Source organism: Mastomys coucha, unplaced genomic scaffold, assembly GCF_008632895.1.
Source record: "Mastomys coucha isolate ucsf_1 unplaced genomic scaffold, UCSF_Mcou_1 pScaffold1, whole genome shotgun sequence".
Classification (NCBI taxonomy): domain Eukaryota; kingdom Metazoa; phylum Chordata; class Mammalia; order Rodentia; family Muridae; genus Mastomys; species Mastomys coucha.
The window spans coordinates 75937003-75958220 of NW_022196891.1; the positions used below are offsets into that span (position 1 = coordinate 75937003).

Here is a 21218-nt window from a genome sequence, read left to right on the forward strand (position 1 = left end):
TGGTGGTGGGGGGGGATATCTGAGATAACATCAGAAGCAGGTCCTGGCTCTAAGATGGAGCATTGCACTAATGAAGTTGACACATGCGCCTTGCTGAAGGCATGAACCCACACAAGGGCAAGGTCTGAAATCCAAGGCACTCTGTCAGTGTGTCACTTTCTCTTATTCATACATTTTCCCCGGTCCCATTGGTTCCGTTACTCTTCAGAACCCTGACTAACACAATCTGGTACTGGGAAACTGGTTCTCGCTGGCTGTGACTGATATGACTGTGCTGTTTTGGGAAGGACTATGGAATTATTTGGATCTTTGCTCTAACAAAACATTTGAGCTCGTGGGCTGTTCTATGGGAGCTGGGAAGATGAGCACACTGAAGCCAAGCCTGTGAGCAGCACTCCTTCACTGTCTCTGCTCCAGGTGCCTGCCTCCGGGTGCCCGCCTCTGGGTGTCCACCCCTGGGTGCCCGCCTCCAGGTGCCTTCCCCCAGGTGCCTGCCTCCGGGTGCCCGCCCCTGGATGCCTGCCTCCAGCTAGTTCCTGACCTGACCTCCCTCACTGGCAGAGATGAGAGACACCCTTTTCTTACTTAGCTGCTGTTCGTCACTGTCACCGTGTTTATCACAGCAACAGAGAGCAGACAATGCAGGTATGTGGGACTGACTCAGTAGGAATGTGGGCATGGCCCTGCAGCACTGACCCTCTCTGTTAACTGTGGCTGGCTTTTAAGGGGGCTTTAGGTGAAAGACTCTCCTTGCAGATCTTTAAGAGCATAGTAGGATGCACATAAAGTTTTTGTTGATTGTGTTGTCATAGAAGCAACAAAGAAAGTAAAATGATCTAAACAAGAAAAAATCATTTTATACAATAATTTTTTGGTATAATGTCTGAGTTTTTTTCTCTCTCTCTCCAAAACGTCTCATTTGTCCAAGGAGTTATCTAGCAAGACCAACAGATTGGGAAACTTGGAACAGGGAAACTTTGGGGAAACTCAGAGGCCAAATGGTTGGGAAAGGCTTTTCTTGGAAGGCATCCACAGAAGAAATGGTAGCCTATCTTAAAAACAAATTTGTACTGGCTGGTTTTGTGTGTCAACTTGACACAGGCTGGAGTTATCACAGAGAAGGGAGTTTCAGTTGGGGAAGTGCCTCTATGAGATCCAGCTGTGGGGCATTTTCTCACTTAGTGATCAAGGGGGTAAGGCCCCTTTGGGTGGTGTCAACCTTGGGCTGGTAGTCCTGGGTTCTATAAGAGAGCAGGCTGAGCAAGCCAGGGGAAGCAAGCCAGTAAGGAACATCCCTCCATGGCCTCTGCATCAGCTCCTGCTTTCTGACCTGCTTGAGTTCCAGTCCTGACTTCCTTTGTGATGAACAGCAATGTGGAAGTAAGCTGAATAAACCCTTTCCTCCCCAACTTGCTTCTTGGTCATGATGTTTGTGCAGGAATAGAAACCCTGACTAAGACAAAAGTCTACCACACTACATGCAGTCTCTGTTTCCACAGCTCAGGAAGCCAGGAAGCTGAGTCGGCCCCTAGGTAGGTCTCCTTGTGAGCCCGCACAATCCCAGTTCCTTTAATCTCTCCTCACTTCTACATCCCACCCTGCTCCTCTGACCTGTGGCAGCTTTCTCTGACCCCTTTTAAGTTAGAGAGTCGGCTGAACACAGCTACCAGATGAAGCTCGTGGAGAATGCTGCCCTGGATCTTTTGTGGAGCTCAAACACAATGACAAGCTATTAGGGAAGTTAGTACTTATCATGTGCACAGTGATTTTAATTGACCTTCCTAAATGAAGCTGCCTTGGAAAGGCGATATTCAGTTGTAGGATGTAAAATTTGGGCGATTCTCATCTTTGGAGGTGGTTGTTATGCATTGGGGCCCTCTACTGTGTCGAATGCAGGCTAATCGTTTAGAAATAATCAGTGTGCTTTTGTTTCAGTTGTAGGAAGCGTAATTTATTAATTGGCTGCTATTTTATGTGTTCCAGATTAAAGGGCACAATAAATTAAGAAATTAGCATTAAGAAGGTATTGAGAAAATGCCTAGATTAACTAAATTCTGAGAAGAACAAGACACGTATAAGTTAAGGATGAGGGTATTTATTGCCTGGAGCTAGTTAATGACAAGTTTGGGGACAACTGTTTAGGGGCCTTTAGCTGCAGCTTCTCAGTTCTAACGACATACATAGGCTGAAGTGGTTCCAGATCCCTAATTTACATTTTAAACAAGAGTCAGAGGAAGCTTTATTATTAATTATTATTACAGTCCCCAGGATCTGCCACGCAGACTGGCAATGAAGGTACAAAGATAACAGAAAACAGGCTGGCACCAGCCACGGAGGCCGAGGAGCCTCCTCACTAAAGGGGGCACAGCTGCGCGGACACATGTTCTGACAGCCACACCTCAGTGTGACGGGTGAGTGTCCTAACCTGTACAGAAGCGCCCAGAGGCGGCCTTGGAAGCAGGTGAGTGTTTGAAATACACCATCTGCCAGATTTCCTGGCTGGGGATCAGACCAGGCTGGCGCTCTGTGTTTACGGACAACTGCCATCATGGATACGCGAGGAGAGTTCTCAGAAGCCTTTCTCGAAACAATGCCGTGAGAATCACCGTAGACCAGTTTCTCCCTCAACCTCTCACCTTTGACCCCACACCCAAGGGCAGCCCTGCGCTTGACTGGGAGTTCTGCGGCACAGCGCAATGGCTGGAGCAGCTGAACCCAAATGTCCATTATGCATGGTACCGGTCATCTCTTCTGTCTACAGTGGATGTTCTGAACTAGATCCCTCCTCTAACTCTTGCATCTGTTGCCATCAAACTGACCCTGCCTTCTCTGCTCATGAATCTAAGCAAACAGCATGCTGTGTTCCTGGGATCGTTAGTGTGTAGCAAAAAAAAAAAAAAGCCGCCCTGGCCATCACGTCTGCAGATTTGGACATAAAATGGAGGGCGGACTGTAGATGTTATGTTTGCCATATAGGTGGAGCCTCAGAGCCACTTTTCAGTCAGGGGTCTGGGAAGGAGGGACACACACCTGGTAAGCCACATACCTGAATTACACAGCGGCACCACGGATCCTCCAGGGCGCTAGTGAATGTGTAAGGGTCTGAAAATTGCTAAAGGGAGACCCCAGACTCAGATAGTATGCAAAGACAAGGAATGTTTATCCTGCAGAAACAACCAACATGCAGGGGTCAAACACTCTTCGAAACAGCGACCCCAGACAAAGGCATGCAGGCCAGCTTACAGGGAGCCAGGGGAACTCTCTAGAAGGATTAGGTAATCTCTAATATGATTGGTAGGGGCCAAAGTGGTGATATTAGTATAACTTTGATTGGCTACTATGTTAGTTGTTCTAGAGGGGTGGGTGGGTTAGGCAATCTAAAATTTCATTAGTGGATGCTGGGGAGGTCACAGGGGTCAGCTTCTGAAATGGAGACAAATGGGGTTCATGTTGTTCTTTCAAATGGACCAACTTTCCCTAGCTCCGTCCTTCGAAAAAGGAAAGGTCTCCATAGGAAGTCCTTATGCTTAGTAAACATTGAGCCCCGAGCAGCTAGAAAACTCGCTCTCTTGCCTTGGCCCATATTCCAACAGGGACACTAGTGGATGGCTGTGCTGGTGGAAGTATAAAGTCCTATGCACTGAGCATGCCATACAGACCTTAAGGGCATGGGTGACTACGGTAGACTGAAAGGGTCAGAATTCAAGTTCGCTGTTGAGTTCATTGTATAGGTAAGGGAGGAAACACAGTAAACAAAAGAAAAGTAACTTTGAACCATTCCATTTCTGCAAAGAGTGAGACAATGAAGGGGGGGGGGGCTAGAGCACATCCTCCCACCTCTGAAATCTGAGTCGGTCTTCTCACTGTCTTTAGAGTGGAGCTCCTACAGGTTGTGGAGCCCTCCGCTGCCCATGGCTGCTACGCAGTGAGCTGCCGGCTCTCTGACTACCCAGGTGATGTTCCAGCTGTGATCTCTGAATATACAAAGTTTCAGGAGCTGCGGAGACAATGCCACCAGTAAAGTGCTTGCCATGGAATTGTGAAGACCTGCATCAAGATGCCCGGAACCCAAGTGAAGACAAACCAGATAGAGTGCCTGGAATCCCAGCGCTCACACAGCCAGGGCTCAGACAGACACAGGAGGGTTCCCAGAAGCCCAAGGACCAGCTGGCTTGGCAGAGTACGAGAGATCTTGCCTCATATAAGGTAGAAGGTAATCCACTGACCTCCACACGTGTGCCATGGCACACATTGTGTGTATCCTCACACTCACATGTGCACAGACACAAGCATTTTAAAAGAAGGAGGATGAGCAAGAGGAGGAAGAAGAGGAGGAGGAAGAGGAAGAGAAGGAAGAAGAGGAGGAAGAAGAAAAAGAGGAGGAGGAGGAACAGGAGGACAGATAGATATACCGTCTCATAGCCTGTTTCAGGTTTAGGGTGAACTATAATGAATAAGGAATAAACAACAGGGAGGCTTTTCCCATGATGCCTCACAACTTCTGTTTTATTCTGAAAAAAGGCTCCAAGTGTGGCCTCATCCAGCAAGGAAACCAGTTTTCTCCCTCCCTTTTTTTTTTTTTTAATTGTATTTTAGGACAGGATCTCCTGTGGCCCAGGCTGGCTTGAGCTCAGCATGCCGTGAGGTGGGCCTTGAATTTCAGCTCCTGCTTCCACCTCCCGAATGGTGTGATCGCAGGGTGCTCTTGACACAGCTGGCTAAGAAAAGCCATCTTCACACAGAAAACCTATGAAAGAAGCATGGGTCTCAGACAGAGGAGAACCTGGGAAAAATCAAAGTATAGAACCACACAGTCTGCATCCCACCTTGCCCTCAGTGGGAGCTATGCAGGGAACTGTAGGGGACGAGGGCGGAGGTGGTAGTGGTGGGAGGCAGTGACTTATCAAGAAAGCCCAGGGCAGCCAGATCCAGCTTGCTTCTCAGAAGTATGAGCTGGGCAGGAGGGGTAGATGAAAGAACATTATGGATGAAGAGTATCAAGCACCCTAGGACCACTGGAGTCACACAGATGGCAAATGGAAGGGAAGAGGAGATTACTAATGACAGGAGCGGGAAGACTTTGAAAGCTGCCAAGAAGCCTAGGCGAGCAATTCAGGTTCTCATCATCAACTACCAGGAACTGGGGGTGCTGTAGTTCTTGGAACTTTCAAATAGATCATTTTAGAATGATAACAGCCGCTTCTAATAAGCATCTTCCATCTCCCAAGCTACACACACACTATCTAATTGAAAGCAAACCAGCTTGGCCAAGTTATCAGTAAGTCTATTACCGGGGACGGAGAGAAGAGAGCCCGCCATGCCAAGTGGCCAACAAGCAGCGGGACCCGGAGCCAGAGCGCTCTCAAGCATTCACTTATGATATCACTGCCAGTTACCCACCATGCCTCCCACTTCTCCCTGATCTACCTCTGCACTATTCCTGTGCTATCCTGGGGCTTCAAAAAGAGAGACTGAGGGTCAGCTGAAATGACTCATCAGGCAAAAGCATTTGCTGAGCAAGACTGAGGACCTCATATTTGGCACCCATGCTAAGGTGAAAGGGGCCAATCAGCTCCTAAAAGATGTCTTTTGATCTCTACATACATGCTATGGAATGAACGCAACCTCTCCCCACAACCCCCCCCCCACATGCCATACACATGCAACTAATAGATTTTAAAAATGAGTTACAATGAATCATATGTTGATTCAACAGACACTACTAGAACAACAGAATATTCATATGCAAAAAGTGAAACCTTATACCACATAATAACATGAGTATAAAGCCCAAAAAATATAAATTTTAAATAGAAAACACAAGTTTAAAAAAAAAAAAAACTTTGTTCTCTTGGATTGGGCAAAGATGTCTTACACAGCATATCAGAGCCTCAGCTAAACAAGGAGAATGCTCATAGGGAGAATGCTCATAGGGCAGACTGCATCCAAACCCACACTTCGACTCCTCAGAGACTGTCAACACGCAGAAAGGACAAGGCCCAGGTGGAGAGAAACAAATTACATGGCATGTATTCACTATACAGAATGAAAGACTCTCATCATTCAGCAAGAAACATCAGGCTTTTTCCAAACAGGCAAAAGATCTGAACAAATGTGCCTTCCGATGAGATAAGCGTGTGAAACACACTCATGGGTACGCGATATAGTTGAAAGAACAATCGCTAGTCATTGATGAATACAAATTAAGTGCACATTTACATTTGTCCCTTGCAGTCTGGGTGGAAACCTAAGTTAGCATCCCCATGATGGAAAGCATTATGGGCAGGGTCTCTCAAATACCAATCTGTGGATTCCATTCCACCTCCAAGGGAATGAGATCAGGATACCACAGTGATGTAATTCTGTCCTGTGCTCACTGCAGCAGTATAGTCAACAGCTGAGAATGAACTCACCCAGTGCCTACCATCTGATGAATGCATACAGGGTATGGCTACGTATGCATACATGCTTACAGCCGTATGTGTGTGTATGCATATATGCAAGAGAATACTAGGCATCCATGAAAAGAAAAGAGAATGAGCTCATGTTGTTGGTCGGAAAACGGGCAGAAGCAAGAAAGATAAGCCAGTCAAGGATCTCACCGCATGATCTCATTCACATGTAGGATCTAAAACTGTTGATCTCATGAAAGCTGAAATGAGAGGGCTGGGAATGCAGCTCAGTAGTGAGCACTTGCCTCAATCGGTGTTGGTTAGGCCTAAGTTCAATTTCTACTATTGAAAAGCCAAGCTGGGAATGGAATGATGACAACCAGGGACAACAGGGAAGGGAGCCCGGAGGAGAGGCTGACAGGTAGGTGTCAGGTTCTAGATAAGTCCAGGTTGGAAGATCTGGTAGGGTGATCACAGACAGGGACTGGTTACTATAGATCTCAGAAATAAAGAAGAAAGGGTTTTAAATGTTTTGCCATAAAATATCAAAAAAAAACCTGTCATAAATATTTTTTGTCAACTCAAAAGAAATCTAGACATCCATGGAAAGAGGAGATTGTAATTGAATTGCCTCCCTCAGAATGGACTGTGGTTATGTGTGTCTGTGGAGCATTTTCCTAACTGATGATTGATGAAGGAAGGCCCATCTATCTCTGGGTGGTACCATCCCTGAGCAGGTAGGCGTGGGCTATATAAGAAAAGTAAGCCATCAGGAGCAAGCTTATATGCGGCATTCCTCGATGGCTCTGTTTCAAATCCTGTCTCTAGGTTCCTGCCTTGACGTTCCTTGGTCATGGAGTATGACCCGGGAGTTGTAAGATGAAATAAAACCTTCCTTCTCACATGTTGTTTTTAGTTAGTGTTTTCTTACAGTAGAAAGCAGACTGGAACACCGTTTGAGGAGATAAATATGCTTAGCTGATTACCTAGGACATGCACACATAAAAGTGACACAGTACCAGCTGGAAATCAAGTCCATAAAGCCAAATGTGGAATTTGAGGGGCATATAGTAGAAGTGTACCCCGAAAGGGTGGTGACACCAATTTCATGCATTTGTCAGAACTAAAAGAATTGTATAGTTTAAAAAAAAAAAGCGAATTTTAAACTACATTTCAGTTTTTTTTTTTTTTTTTAAAATACATGGTTGGTATATTTGTTACAGATTTATAGCAACAGAACAACAAACTGGAAAGGGCCATATTCTAGAGAGCCCTGTTAGCTCATTTCCTGAATGGGAATAGCGCACTCACCGCTTACACAAGCTGCAGAAATTGGACAAGATGTGGCGCGTAAGGAACTCAGTCAACATCTCACAAGTATTCAATGTTGCTAAAACTTCAGCAGCTACTCTAATCTATCATGTTCTCTAAGAAGCTATGCTTTATGTTTCTTACACACAGCTGTGGACGGTGCTCCATTCAGAGAAAACTATTCTCTGCATCATATCAGCAGTGGTTGTTGAACCATGGACTGGGGGCTTCATGCTAAGGTATTGTCTTAGACAGGGTTTCTATTCCTGCACACAGCATCATGACCAAGAAGCAAGTTGGGGAGGAAAGGGTTGATCCAGCTTACACTTCCACATTTCCATTCATCACCAAAGGAAGTCAGGATAGGAACTCACACAGGGTAGGAACCTTGAGGCAGGAGTGGATGCAGAAGCAATGGAGGGATGTTACTTACTGGCTTGTTTCCCCTGGCTTGCTCAGCTTGCTTTCTTATAAAACCCAAGACTACCACCCACAATGGGCTAGGCCCTCCCCCACCTTGACCACTAATTTGAGAAAATGCCTTACAGCTGGATCCCAGGGAGGCATTTCCTCAAGGGAGGTGCCTCTCTCTGTGTTAACTCCAGCTTGTGTCAAGTTGACACACAAAACCAGCCAGTATAGGTACGGTCTAACAGTTCTTGTCCAATGTGGTCCAGAGAAGCCAGAGTTTTGATATCCTTGGAGTAGACCAAAAGCCAGTAGATATTTTCAGAAACTTGAAGGTTATTAGGTGGCATTTGTGCCACCATGGATTTGTGTCATCATGTCACTCTTCTTAAAAGTAAGGTGGACTCTAGGATCCAGTTGAGCCCCAAGAAGATCGCCATGGCTCTGCTTAGAGGAACACATTGTAGCATCAGACACTGTGGTGCAGGGACAGCATATTCTATGACAAACACAAAGGTCAAAGGTCACACTAATGACTTCCCGGGAAAGAGATGGTCCATGGTACCTGCTTAGAGGTCACCCAGGGCTTTGTGACAGCCCCGATTGCAAGAGTCTGGGTTATGAAGTCAAGAACACCCTTCCTTGTTAACATGGTGTTGACATGAACACCAGCCATCCCTGAAACCACCCCAGAGATGGCCATCCCTCTGCTCATTTAGCAAAGCAAGAAGAGGCCAATGAGATAGTTCAGTAGGTCAAGGTGTGTGTTGCAAAGACTGAGGACCCAAGTTCGATTCCCTGAGCCCATAAGATGGAAGAAAGAAAATTGATTTCCAAATGTTATCCTTAGATATCGTGTGTGTGTGTGTGTGTGTGTGTGTGTGTGTGTGTGTGTGTGTGTGTGTGTATGTGTGAGCATTCTTTTCTCCTCTGGTAAAGCTCTCCTATCTTCCTGAAGATAACATACCTTGCCTATGACGAAAGCTTTAGAAACAGGAAACACATTCTGCTTAGATTGTTAAAACCTGGAATGTAAAACAATTCAGAACTGTCTGGCCTCACCATCCTGCCACGAGGCAGTTCTGTTCATAATTAACTTAGCAAAATAGGGGAAGGCAACAAGAAAAAAAAAAAAGAAAAGAAAAACATCTTGGTTTACTAATGACTTTTAAGTAATTACTCACATGTCAAGAGGACTCAAGTTACCAGAATAATATTCTTGGGTCGAATCGTCTGCTTCCCTTTGAATACAGCTTAAACCAATACTGCTTTCTCTCCTGACCAAGCATGGCTTCTTCCTGCAGCCTCCTGCCTAGGGGCCCCAGTTAGGAGGCGCAGTCACGGATGCCCAGTGCCTTCAGAAAGCAAGGCTGGCCATCCTGCCTGGTACACACCCTCAGCACAATATGGACTGGGGGCAAGTGGAGTGCAAACTGTTGAAGGGCCAAACTTTGGTGCCAACCAGAAAAAAAACCCATGCAAGTACCCTTTGACTTTTCAAAATGCACACAATTCGCCTTCGTAAACATGAAAAGCGTAAGACCTTAGTTGTAAGAAACAATACTCGGGAAGGACTGCCTGAAGCATTTTTGCACATTGGTTGTCTGAGGAAGATGAAAATTTATCCTTGCAGGGGAACAAACCATTAGAGAGATGCTCCTCAGAAATACTCCGTTGTTTGTCATTCTTGTTTTTTTAAGACATAATTTTGAATTATGTCAATCAGTCACACTGAGGAATATTATAGAGCTCGGGTATTTAAGTGGCCATGGGGTCTGACAAGAATTCTGCCTCAGTTTGAGGAGAACTGTAACTTAGCCGAGGGACACGTGTGTGCTCAATCCTGTGACTTCTGTGAATTCTGAAACTGCTGTTAGCTGTGTGTACTGAGGAGTCCAGACTGAATCTATGATTTATCTAGGCTGTTATGAAAGAGATCATCGGGCATACATTCTGGGGACTAGCCTGTCTTATCTTTTTGTCTCATCTCATTTATCTCTCATATAAATATAAAAAGGCTCGGCTGTTGCGTGACATACTCAGATAGTCTCACATATGTGTAAATATGTGCTTGTATGTGTATACACAATTTCAGCATATTTTGGGTAGATAAAGGAAATTGGTATTTGCAAAAGAAGTAAAGAAAACATCTGGCTCTTGGGGAACACAAAATACTGAGCTGTGAGTTGAAAGTTTATCTTGAGCACTAAACCCTGAGCAATGCAAAGACCACGAAACACGGGTGCACGAGAAAGCATTCTCTGAAACAGGATGTGGTGTGGACGAGAAGAAAGAGTTGGAGAACAGTCAGGGGTTACGTCATAGTCTGTTAGGGAGCAAGAGCTATGAGCGGGCTGATAGACATGGCAGCTTAGTATTATTATTTCAATAAATTATATTTTGGAGTGTGTGTGATGTTTGTGGTATGTGTGTATGTGGTGTGTGTGGTGTCTATGTGTGTATGGTGTGTCTATGTGTATGTGGTATGTGATATATATGTGTGTATGTGGTTTGCGTATATGTGTTATATATGTGTGTGTGTGTGTGGTATATATATGTGTACTGGGGTTATGTATGCATGCAGTGCCTTGTGTGGTGGTGTGTATGTGGTGTTTGTGGTGTGGTGTATGTGTATGTGTGTGGTGTTTGTGGTGTGGTGTATGTGTGGTGTTTATGGTGTGGTGTGTGTGCATGTGTGCATATATGTGTGTGTGTGGTGTTTGCGGTGTGGTGTATTGTGTGCGTGTGGTATTTGTGGTTTGTGTGTGTATGTGGTGTTTGTGGTGTGGTGTATTGTGTGTGTGATGTTTGTGGTGTGGTGTGTGTGTGTGTGTGTGTGTGGTGTTTGTGGTATGGTATATGTGTGTGTGTGTGTATGTGGTGTTTGTGGTGTGTGTGTGTGTGTGGTGTTTGTAGTGTGATGTATATGTGTGTATGTGGTGTTTGTGGTGTGGTATATGTATGTGTGTATGTGGTGTTTGTGGTGTGTGTGTGTGTGTGGTGTTTGTGGTATGTGTGTGTGTGTGTGTGGTGTTTGTGGTGTGTGTGTATATGTGTGTGTGGTGTTTGTAGTGTGTGTGTGTGTAGTATTTGTGTGTGTGTGTGTGTGTGTAGTATTTGTGTGTGTGTGTGCATATGATGTGTATGCAGGTGCACATGCCTATGTATGCACATGAGGAAGTCAGAGTAAGACACCGGATGCCCTCCTCTGTTGTTCTCTGCTTTATCCTCTTGAGACAAGGCCTCTCACTGAACTTGAAGCTTGCTGCTGTTTAGCTAGACCGGGCTGTCCAGCAAGATCACAGGCAGGATCCTCCCATCTCTACCCCCAGCTCTGGGGTTACAGGCATTCATGGCTATTTCCAGCTATTTGGGTGTTGGAGATGCAAACTCTGGGCTCCTCATGCTCGCACAGCAAGCTCCTCAGCCCCTGGCTGTGCCGATTTAATAGAAGAATTAAATACAGTTGGCGTTAGGGAAGAAAAAGTGACCTGACCAGTAAACAGAGATTTTTTTTTTCCTTCTTTTTTTGGGTGTGGTGAGGCAATAAAGCAAGCAGCACTCAGGGAAACTTGTTATGAACCAATCACAAACTTCTGGAAATGACCAATCCCATTTGGTCTGCTCTGTTTGTGCCGTCTTAGATTGTGACCTGAGGAAAGACATAAGAGATCCCTAAACATTTCAAAGGCTCCTTAAGGTGGTCAGTTTTATTTCTTCCAGATATTAAGCCACTGATGATTTGAAAGAGAAAATTCACGTGTGCATATGGAACACGCTGGAAGTAGGGTTCCTGCCCTCCTGCAACAGGAAACCAGCAAAGTCCAGCAACAGGCAGATGTGCGCACCAGCTAGACACGGCATGATTAGGAGAGCTGAGACAATGAGCTTCCCAGGTTCCAAAAACAACACGAGTCTAGGACTGAAGCACAATTAATGCCGACTGTCCTGAGATTTTGAATTTACAGCCTTCGGGGAATGTGCTAAGTAGTGAATTTACCTGTGGATATTTTTCTCCCTGGGCAGATTAACACTATGGAGAGTTGGGCATGAATATCACTAAGTAGAACAAAATTCTCAGATAAATGGAAAATTGAAAATATAACAAGTTTATGCATGTAAGTACATACCCTACTTGCCTCCGCACAGAAACATTTCATACAAACATGGAACAATGGGGCTGGAAGAGGCCTTAAAGCCATGTAGCCCATGTCTCTTATAATATAGACAGAATAATACCAGAGAGGGAAAATAGCCACATGACCACTCAATGTTCCACAGACAGAATGGACTAGAATCCAGCAGCTTAAGCATATACTTTCTGGATTCCACTCTTTGGCCTACCTCTCATATGGTGCTCACGACAAGTCATGTTTGTTACATGCCAACTTGACTGGCCACAAGTTAACCAGCATTAACATTTTATCCATGGACTGAGTAAAGGAGATTTCTCTCCTTCCCGTGTGAGAGGACCTCGTCTGGTCAGCTGAGGGCCTGGCCAGAATAAGAAGGTTGGCTTTCCCTCAGCTAAGAGGGAATGGTCTCCCCTCACTGCTTTACCGGGGACATCTGTCACTCCTATCCTTGGCTTCAGACCTGAATACAAACTCTTTGTCTTGAGCCTATAAACTTTTGGTCTGGAATTCATGCCAGTCAGCTTTCTTGGGTCTCTAGCCAGGTGCCAGATCTTAGGATTTCTTAACTTCCATACTGTTGAGATCTGGTTATAACTGATTGACATTGTTCTATGAGCTCCATAATGTTATAATGGAGCTGAAAAGGGCTGTTGCCTAGTGATATATGTTGCAGCATTATTGCACAACACATTACCAGTATAAAGAAGCCTACTGTGCTGGCAATAGAATCAAGTCAATGCACAGTCAAGTATAATACACAGTGGTCAATAAATGACTATGTTACTCGTTTGTTATGCTGTATTTTTTTGATTTTAGAGCATACTGATTATACTCCATAAAATAACCTCGCCATAGTAAGTATATTGTGTTCCTATACACACAATGACAAAATTACCTAATGAGAAATGAATCTCACTGTAAAGTGACATATGACAACCATGCACACACAGACACACACATACACACGATTTCTTCAATAAACTTTTAGTTCAACAGATTAAGAGTGTGAAATTGTCTAAATGGGATGCAGAGATTGTAGATTGGTTACCAAAAGCCATTCATGGTCCTCCAAGGGTAAAAAGCTAAGAGATAATGTTTCAGCCTCTTTTAGAGCTACAGGTCATGTGATACAGCTTTTAACAATGACCTACATCTCTAAGAGGGTCTACATTGCTCCCTAACCTTACAGTATCTTTCTTTGCCTGTGTGGAGCTGGAACACATCAAGGAGGTACCAGGGGCAGCAGCCTTCTTGGGAACATGAGGACATGGGAACATAGCCACGTGCTATGAGCTGCTACAGAAGAAAAGATGACCTGGATGCCGTAGTTACTGTTCATTGCTGTGATGAATCCTCATAATCAAGGCAATGTATAAAAGGAAGCATTTAGTTGGGAGCTGGACTACAGTGTTGGAGGGTTAGTCCAGGAACGTCCTAGTAGAGACCATGGTGGGAAGCAGGCAGCCAGGCAGGCATGGCACTGGGGCAGTAGATGAGAGCTACAGGCAGAGAACAAGACCCTGGACTAGTGTGTGCTTTTGAAACTTCGAAGCCTATCCACTAAAACACAGCTCCTCCAACAAGGCCACACCTCTTGATCCTTCCCAAACAGTTCCACTAGCTGGGTACTGAATATTCAAATATCTGAGCCTACTGGGACCGTTCTCATTCAAATCACCACAGGAACTTAGTCTGGTGGTGCAGGCCTATAGTCACAGCTACTCAGAAAGCTGAGGCAGGAGGACCATGCTTTTTTAACTTTGTGAGACCCTGTGTTACAATAAAAATTAAAATAAACAAATTAGTAAGCATTAAAAATATAGCTGAGCATTTATATAGCATAACACCAAAGTAGACTGAATCTTGGTGCTAACTATCCACAGCAAATCCAACTTTTCCTACTTCATTCTTCTTTCTTTTCTTTGAGTCAGGGTCTCACTGTATAGCCCTGGGTGATTTGGAACACCCTCTAGAGAGGAGGCTGGCCTTGAACTCAGAGATCCACTTGCCTGTGCCTCCTGAGCACTGGGATTAAAGGTGTATGCCACCATGGATTCTGGTATTAAAGATACATCCCCCCATGGATTCTGGGATTAAAGGCATATCCCACCATGGATTCTGGTATTAGAGGCATATGCCACCACTCTCAGTTCTTAAAGTTCCTTTTCATGCAAAACCACTTATATCTGCTGTTTCTAGTATTCAAAGGGGCTCATGGAGATTTCTCATAAAGAGCAATCACCTCTCCACAGACAGTGCCCCACAGGTGGCCCCAGCACAGTGCAAGAATAACTTGGCTGAGCCAGCAGACCTGAGAGAGAGAGAGCTGCTTCTGTCATCCCAGAGGCAGATCTCTGAGCCTGTCTTGAGTTTGGCTTCCCAATTTATTTATAAGGATTGACATAAAATGAGATAATGACCAGAAAAGACATCTAACAACGTAAACACCCCACAGAAGTCAGATGACAGTATATAACCTGATTGCGTGCAAACCAAAGCAGATAGGTTCAAGATGAGGACAGTGCATGAGTAACTGGAGGGCAGTTTATTATCTTTATGGCATTAGTTTTGGCTCTTCTTCCTTCCTCTGAGAGTGAGAGTCGTGAGGTGAGTGAGCCCCATCTGATAAGGCGCGGCAGAAGAGAGCCTTATGGAACGAATTTCAAAGAACTAAGAAGACAAAATACTACTTGGTCTGTTTATTGCTCAGCAGTAACTGTTGTCAATTGTAACATAATTCAGATTTCTTACAGTATGCTCTCAACAGCCCTCTGGCCTTTCAGATCCTTTTAATTACATGTTTAATGCCATGTGTTTAATGTCCATATTCCCACGATATCTGAAGCCCCATAGATCTTAAATCTCACCTTGTCAGGAAATGAGGAGTGCGGCAAGCACCCTGTTCTACTTACCAGTGCACCCCGGAGCAGGGCGAGCACAGCCAAGCTCCCCGGACCCTTCAGACACCACCATGGGAATGCTCCAATCTACTCTCATTCCACGTACCTTGTCCTGCGTTTGGCATCGAATGCAGTCACACTCAAAACAGTACTGGTCCCTCAGCTGCCTCCGGCGTTCCTCGCTGGTCATCAGCATGTCCAGGTAGCAGATGGTGAGCTGTGGGAACCGAGGGAAAGGCTTGCATGGCCGGTGTATTCATTTCCATCTACTGTTAACACCACTGCTCATACTTAAAGTGACACCAACAGGTGGAAGAGGAAGGAGCCGCCTATAGCCCCCTCCCCTAGGGACTGAAATGTGTTTTATTCTTGTCTGACTCACTGTCAATATACAGACATTACATATTTAACTTAAAGAATTAGGTTTATAACCTCAACACACTTTCTCTTGTGCCAGAAGAGAAAGCCAGTTTCACTCCGATTTTGGGTCCCTGGTCTTCAGGTAACACCATGAGCATAAACATCCCCCCCCCAACCCCCCAGTCAGGACAGGAGGCAGTAGCTCTAGGTCATGTGGTCCAGACTGAACCCTTTGTGTCTCCCTTGACTCTAACATCCAAAACCACCAGGAAGTTCTGTTGGATCCACATTAACAATACATCCAGAACTGACCGTTTTTTAATCTTTCCCCACTGTTACATCCCAACCTGGCCCACCACCATCTCAGCATGGCCGCCCCGCCCCCGCCCCGCCCTGCCCCCAGCCCTTCTCTCCTAGAAGGAATCTCTGCATTCTACAGTCTAACCTTTTCACCACAACTGAAGTCAGACAGTCTTTCTTCAGTTTGAAATACTGCAATAGCGCCCCCTTTTGTCTGAGGAGAGCCAAGGTCTCACAGAGCAACCTGAGTGTGACCTCTGGATTGTGTAGGCTTTAGTCTTATGCTGAATTGGGGGAAGGAAATACAAAGTCCTCATTTAGAAACTTGTTTACTATTTGGTAAGTGTGTGTGTGTGTGTGTCTAATGATAAAACATTGTTTTGTTATGTTTACTGTTTTTAAATACTCATTTTTCAAATTTGCTAAAAATATCAGTCTGTGATGACCCAAATAAATATGGGTCTTTCATCACGGAGGACAGAGAAGCAAGAGCTTCATATAAGTTGTGTCCACTCCTTTGAACACTCCCTCAACATTCCCTTCCCCTGGCTAGTCTAGCCTCTTTGCTGTCCCTTCATATTCTCGCTGCAGGCCTGAGCTCTCCCAGATCCACCAAGGTGGCCTCCCAGGTCCTCTTCCATTTCAATCAAATCCCATTTTCTCTAAGAGGCCTAACCTGCGGCCTATTTAAAATAACAACTGGTTCCCACCACACCCAGCGCTCCTCCCCCCCCCTTGTCTGGCTTTGCTTTACTCTGGTAATGGATACCAGGCTGTACTGTACTGTATACATTACTTATTTATCTGTTTTCAAATGCAGAATGTAATTATGAAGCGGGGCGGGGAGGGGGGAAGATGGTGGGAGGGAGATGGGATATTGTAGAGAGGAGGGGGCAGGGCTATCTGTTGAAAGAGTTGACAAAACGCCCCAGAGCAAACACTCCATGTGGTTTTCCTTAACTGAAAACAAAGCATCCCGTGTCTACTAAACATGATTATACTTGTTTGAAGTCAAGGTAGGGCAGGGAAAGCCTCTGACAGAAAATGACTTGAAGGGCCAGCCACAAGGGTCAGACTCACACTGTCACCAGGGTGATAGAATACAGGACCTGAGCTGACTCCCTGGCTCATCACAGGGTCTCAGGTTAGAAAGCTGTGGGTGCCATCTTCCACAGGAGAACTAATGCCCGCCCGAGAGTATAGATCTGGTCTTGAGGAACACCTCCGGTGAGTGCAGCATACCTGAAGTAACTTGAAACAGTGAAAAACTAAAAGGGCTGGGATTTGCTTTTGACCTGATTCGAGCCTGACTCTTTCACCTGGACCTCAGCAGGCACCCTTCTGGAGGTGGCAGTGGAGCCTCCAACCAGAAGGAGCCTCTCCAGCCCCTCCATGGAATATACAGAGTACGAGCCGTGCAGCGCGGTGGTGGCGGCTGGGCCTTTTGGCTAAGATGATGGTCACTCTTTCATTTTCTCTATTCTCTCTTGCATTTTGATCTGAAGGTGGGGGCAGGGGTGAAAGGGCTACAGGATACGGGCAGTTCCCATGACTTCTGGAGAACACCGCGCTCCACCGTCCAAGCAACCAGTGCCTAAGCATGTACTCGAGAACATCTTTATCAGTAAGTTTGGGGTGTACACTCATCCTGCATCTTCAGACTCTCTGGTCCTGGAGAGACCCCACACACAGGTGAGGGGGGCAAGCTAGCTGATGACTATGCCCCCTGTAGAATTCATTCTAGGACCCTGTTTCTCAGCCCAGCCTAAAGCCACCGCTATCGGGTCAAGCCAATGGCAGAAGCTCTAGGGTAATTCCAAGCTACTGTGAAGCCACCAGCTCCACAGTGTCTGACTCCAAAACTGCATTATGAGGACTAAAACTCATGAATGACTGTGCCAGGCAGGAGACTGGGTGTTTCATTGAACCCCAATAAACAGAGTCTCAGTCTTTCTGGGTAGCCTGTAGTGCCCGGAGCTTTTACCCAAGTGATGGCTTTCTAACTTGCCTCCTAATGGCTTCTTCTACCTTTTACCTTCTAGACTGCTCTGGGGGTTTGGGGGAAGGTAGGGATGAGAAAGAGAGAGAGGAAGAAAGAAAGAGGGAGGGAAGGAGGGAGGGAGGGAGGGAGGGAGGAGGGGGGAAGTTGGGGGAATACTCCCTAACACTCACAGCGGATTGAATCATTCCATTCTTCTATGTGGAGACCACAGACAGCTTCCCTTTGCCTGTGGATGGAGCCCACAAGGCTCTTCTCCTAGACTGATTGTAGATCTACTTCCTAATCTCAGATGCCCTGTGCCTCATACAGTCGTAACTGTACAGCTGTCTCTGAAATGTATGATGCCACCGTGATTCTGTGCTCTGCGGCCTCCTTCAGTGCCTTTCCTCACCCCCCCCCCGCCCCCGTCCTTCATGTTTGGCTTTAAAATGCCCCTCCCTCTGGCGTAGGGACTCCTTATCCCCTCTGTGTCTCTTTCATGCCACTGAGGTTTGCAAACTGTACTGTACCAAAGCTGAGGGGCTCGGTGGCAAGAACATTCCGGAAGCACACGGCTAGCTTGAAATGGCAGCTCAATCATTTTCTCAGGCAAAGATAAAAACCTTTATTAAAGGCTCATAGATTCGAAAGTTTAAATGGAGTCACTGCTCACGACACGCAGGGCTCATTTAGTGGGTGCACACATACAAAACACGGCCGTTGATCAACCGATGCTTTAATGGCACAGAACAAAATCGCATTAAAATATTAATGCTCTGACCACTGTTCTGCCACTTAAGTGTAACTCTTATGGAGAAATGCATAAATCATTTCCAGCTTTAGAGCAATATCGCAGAGGTTTCGGTGACTTGGTTATGGTGCCTCTGTTCAAATCGCAAAGCGAAGAAAACCATTTTCCCTGAAACCATCTTTCCCATCAACAACGGAGTGCAGAATAAAACCAAATCCTGTTTTCATTTTTGTAGTATATTGTCACAGTTACACATTTTTCCAATACTGGTTCAAAGTTTAAAAAAAAAAAAACAAAATCACTTCATTTTAAAGTCAAACCTGAATGTCACTTCGGTCCCTTTTCTTTGTCACACAAATTCTACTAATTTTGGCTTCTAAATATTGTATTCTTCACTTCCACTATTCTGAGCCACCACCTGTCTTCTTCTTGACTTCAGACTGTCATTGTCAACTCTTGCCTGGAGAGACAGCCTGACTCTCCTTTTCTTAATCTTGTCTATACACATAAGCTCTTACCGTACCTCCCCTCCTCTAAACTTTAAGGAGGCCCATTGCCTGGCCCTCTTCCCTCTGCGAATATTTACTAAAAGCCTCCCACATAGCGGACACTCAGGAAATCCTTAGGTGAACAGTGTTCTATAAGAAAGCCCCAGACATTGGTCCGGTCCCCCTGTATTCTCCATTCCAGGTTGGAACGGATTCTCCAGTATATCGACGCGAAGGATTTCTTGCTCACTGAACTCTCCACTCTGCCCACGGCTTCTGTCTCTTTGCCTGGAACACTGGTCCCTAACGTTCTCTCTACAGATCCTTTCAGATCTGAAGGAAAGTTCTCTATATGTCCTCTTAACTGCTCCCCCCACCAACCCTGACACCTGTATATGCCTCGGGTACTCTGTTCTGAGTACCCATGAAGCCCTGGCACACCCGTGCTCATCCACACGAGAAGGTCATTCGGATGCATGGATTCCTCAGATTCTGGAATGGCCAACTAGCTCCTACCACCCAGAAAGCCCTCTGTGAATTTGTTACACGCTCTAGCAAACGGAGATTACTGCTTGAAGAACCAGATGGCCCTAGTCCCCAAACACCTGAAGCAAACATTGACAGTAGGGATACTGATATGTTCGAGTCACGCGGATCACTCTCCACCCAAGTGATGAGGCCCAGAGGATGATGAACCGACTGAGCGTTAGTTACAAGAGCTTAGAAATCCCCCAACCCCCTCTCATAGATTTTCTTGTGTGTTGACATCATCCAGGGCTGGGAATTGAGTCTGAGCTACTGTATATACCCAGAGCTTCACCACTGAGAGAGACCCTAGACCTGTTTGGTTAAAACATCATCACCATCAACAGTCGTCACTTTTGCCTTTAGATGACATACGATGATTCATCTTAACGGTCAACTTGACTGTACTAAGGGGTGACTAGGAGATTATGAAAGCACATCTCGGCTGCATATCTATGAGGGAGTTTCCAGAGACAAGCAGATGACAAGAGTTCTCACATAAACAAGTGTCATCAATTGGTACATTCAAACTTTGAATAGACTATTGGGGAAAAGGCACACCTGGGGGAGGTGGAACCTGGCTGAGGATGTGGGTCACTGGGAAACTACACAGCTCTGGTCCCCTCCTTACAGCTCCACTCTGTCTACCATGATGTGAACTATCTCAGTTGCCTTCATGGCCATGAGACAACCCGCCTTTGTTAGGTGATCCTGCGGGGGCAATGTGTCTCTCACTACAGGCTCAGAAGCAAGGAGCTAACTTGCCATGGACGGAACCCCTCTAAAACGCGGAGTTCGATGAACCACTCCTCTTTCTCAGTTGTTGATGTCAAGTCACAGTGGCTCAAAAGTCACAAGCATGCTAACAGTGCCAGACGTCCGTCCCCTTTCTAGTCCACCTTGAAGTCACCATGACCCCAGAGGACGAACTTAAAATTCCCCATAGCATCAGCAGTTATCCCAGTGTGTACCGACTGGTCCTGACAACTGGACACTCAGCAAAAGATCCTGTATAAGAGGCAGTGTATTCGGTTGAAAATATGTTTGAAGCGAGTCCTATCAAGGCCAAATCTCTGTCTCTATAAAATATGGTATCTAAGTTTAGGTTTTATTGGAGGAGTACTGCATAAAGGCTATAAAAGCTTATGGCTCTCCGGTTTCCTCGCAGGAAATATCCACTTTAGCAAATTGGAAGGCAGGAGGAAACAGACTTCTGGAAAACATGACAATAAGCAGAGCTCAGCGTGGGTAGGAACCGCACACAGTCCACGCTCACTCTGTGTGGCCCAGCAGCCCTGGACCTGTCTATGTGTAGTTGCCTGTGAGATCTCAAGCTTCAGTAAAGGTCCTTCGCCCAAGAAGCTGACGTGGCCGTCTACACAGAGCCACACTTGCAAATCCTGTTTGACCCTTGTTTCGGTGCTGAAACTACCACCCAGAAATGCCGGTGGGTTTAACAAAAGCCCAGTGATAAAGGCCTGAAAGAGAGGGCCACGTCTGCTTTCTAAATACAGAATTTAAAATATCTTCAGAATGTGCTCTGTGGCTTTCTGGGTAAGCCCTGGGGAATGGTACTGACAAGCTGGGTTGCCTCTCTGCCCGAGAAGGGATGGTCATGTGCTGGGGTGTGACAAGCAGCTGGACTACTGCTGCCAATGAGATTTAA

General features: G+C 45.8%; 1 protein-coding gene across 1 annotated transcript in view; it reads right to left on the reverse strand.

Annotated features, from left to right (window-relative positions):
- Positions 1–21218, reverse strand: part of Smyd3 (SET and MYND domain containing 3) — a 585040-nt gene that overhangs the window by 123269 nt on the left and 440553 nt on the right. Inside the window, exon 8 of the mRNA XM_031390983.1 lies at positions 15254–15364. Coding sequence (XP_031246843.1) covers positions 15254–15364 — 111 coding nt within the window. The remainder of the gene's footprint in view (positions 1–15253; positions 15365–21218) is intronic.